Source organism: Arabidopsis lyrata, assembly GCF_000004255.2.
Source record: "Arabidopsis lyrata subsp. lyrata unplaced genomic scaffold ARALYscaffold_5, whole genome shotgun sequence".
In the NCBI taxonomy this organism is placed as follows: Eukaryota; Viridiplantae; Streptophyta; class Magnoliopsida; order Brassicales; family Brassicaceae; genus Arabidopsis; species Arabidopsis lyrata.
The window spans coordinates 9336152-9337894 of record NW_003302551.1 but is presented as its reverse complement, the minus strand read 5'-3'; the positions used below and the strand labels follow the sequence as shown (position 1 = coordinate 9337894).

At 33.7% G+C, this 1743-nt stretch overlaps 1 protein-coding gene across 1 annotated transcript; it reads right to left on the bottom strand.

Moving 5' to 3' along the window:
* Positions 1–529: 529 nt before the first annotated feature.
* On the bottom strand, positions 530–1129 carry LOC110228492. The gene is made up of 3 exons (XM_021026134.1): positions 1070–1129; positions 878–1000; positions 530–673 (listed from the first exon to the last, which is right to left on the bottom strand). The coding sequence occupies exons 1-3, from the start codon at positions 1127–1129 to the stop codon at positions 530–532; spliced, it is 327 nt and encodes a 108-aa protein (XP_020881793.1).
* Positions 1130–1743: the final 614 nt, after the last annotated feature.

The following is a 1743-nucleotide window of genomic DNA, read 5'->3' as shown; positions in this document are numbered from 1 at the left end:
GGGTTAGGGTTTATTGTTTAATTTTTAGTGTTTAGTGTTCAGGGTTTAGGGTTTAGTGTTTAGGGTTTAGCTTTTATTGTTTAAATTTTAGGGTTTAGTGTTTACGGTTGTGTGTTTAGGTTTTAATGTTTAGATATATATGCTATAGGGTTTTGGAGTGAATTTTTCCGCTCTTACCTTACTAAATCCCCGTTGATATTAAAAGGTTTGACATAGGTGGAAATAGTTTTTCTAAATTTTATTTAAACGTTTTAAATTATTAATTTATGATTAACTATTAAATGGATACTATTACATGGACAGCAAAACAATGTTCTTACATCAAATTTAACAAAAACCATCAAATTTAACAAAAACATCCCAACAATCTTAAATATTTTTACATTTCCGTTCAACTTTAAACTAATAGGGTAACCAAAAACAACATCCCGCTTTACATATTGGATTATAACCAAATAACATTCCAGAAAAAATAGATCATACTACTAATGAACTCTTCCCCATAATCCCCGGCAACATCCTACAATCCTTAATCCATACACTTGTGCCCAGCTTTGTTGCACATACGGCACCTTGGCCTCCCAGTTCTCTCCCGCTTAAAACGTGGCTGCACCACGCACTTTTTCATGTCATCCAGGTTCATCAAACCCCTGCAGCGTTTATTGTGGCAGACCTTCCAACGACATCTCATTTGAAAGTACCCTATCGTCGACTCATAAGCCACTCCTTTGTTCTTCTCTACAAACTTCGCATATGGATTATTCGCGGCAAGACACTTTTGGAAGAAAGTGTAGTACTTTGAATGTGGCATTGACCACCACATGAAATGATTGTCCATGTCGATGCGAACGGATGCTAAGGTTTCCTTCGACAGAACAGCATCCTTCCCCTCTCTCCCAGCGAGCAACAAGTTCTTCAACGCATCAACACCATCTTCACCAACCTTACTCACGATGATATCCATTAACGGCTGAGGAATGTGAAATTCCCTCATTGGAATCTCCTACAAAATTTAAACAGATTTTTAAACTATCATTCTGACATAATCATTATCCTAAAAATACATTACAACAACCTCAATGACATTTGAACCCTCGCTATCTTCATTGCTTTCGAGAACACCACTCATAGTTACGCTTTCTTGTGAATCTCTAATCATAATCAGAATTACAAAACAAATTTCACTTTGGATAGGTTGTGTTATGGTTTATGTCATATTTATAGAGTCACCCATGTTTAACCTAAACTCGTGTTGCTAGCTAATTCTCCGCTTTGATAATATATTCATTGGATTACGATATATATATCTATACACATGGATATAATGTTGTGGATACGAGATGAATTTTTTTATATGCTGAGTATAAACGGGTTGATGACTTCATAAAAAAACAATAATTAATCGTTGCTTTAAAATCATGTTTAAAAATGGTGAGTAAAATGTTAAGAAACCATAAAAACCATATTCTAAACAATATTGTTTTGTTTTGTTTAGGGTATATTAAATAGAGTAAGGGTTAATTGTTTAGGGTATAGAGAATAGGGTTTAGATTTTATTTTTAGTATTATAGTGCTTAGGGTATATATATTAAATATATTTTCTCGTGGATATGGATTTATGGATGGTTTAAGGTTAAAGGGTTTAGGGTTTATGGTTTATTGTTATGTGTTAAGAGGTTAGTGTTCACAATCTATAGCTTAGGGATTAGCGCTTAGGGAATATTTTTTAGATATATATGCTAT

What these genes read in the sequence shown, in the direction of transcription:
- LOC110228492 (XM_021026134.1), bottom strand. Translation starts at nt 1,129, where the DNA reads ATGAGTGGTGTTCTCGAAAGCAATGAAGATAGCGAGGGTTCAAATGTC. An exon ending in CAAATGTCATTGAGGTTGTT is followed by an intron (nt 1,001 to 1,069) that starts GTAATGTATTTT and finishes ATTTTGTAGGAG; the next exon opens with ATTCCAATGAGGGAATTTCA. An exon ending in GGAGAGAGGGGAAGGATGCT is followed by an intron (nt 674 to 877) that starts GTTCTGTCGAAG and finishes TGTCGTTGGAAG; the next exon opens with GTCTGCCACAATAAACGCTG.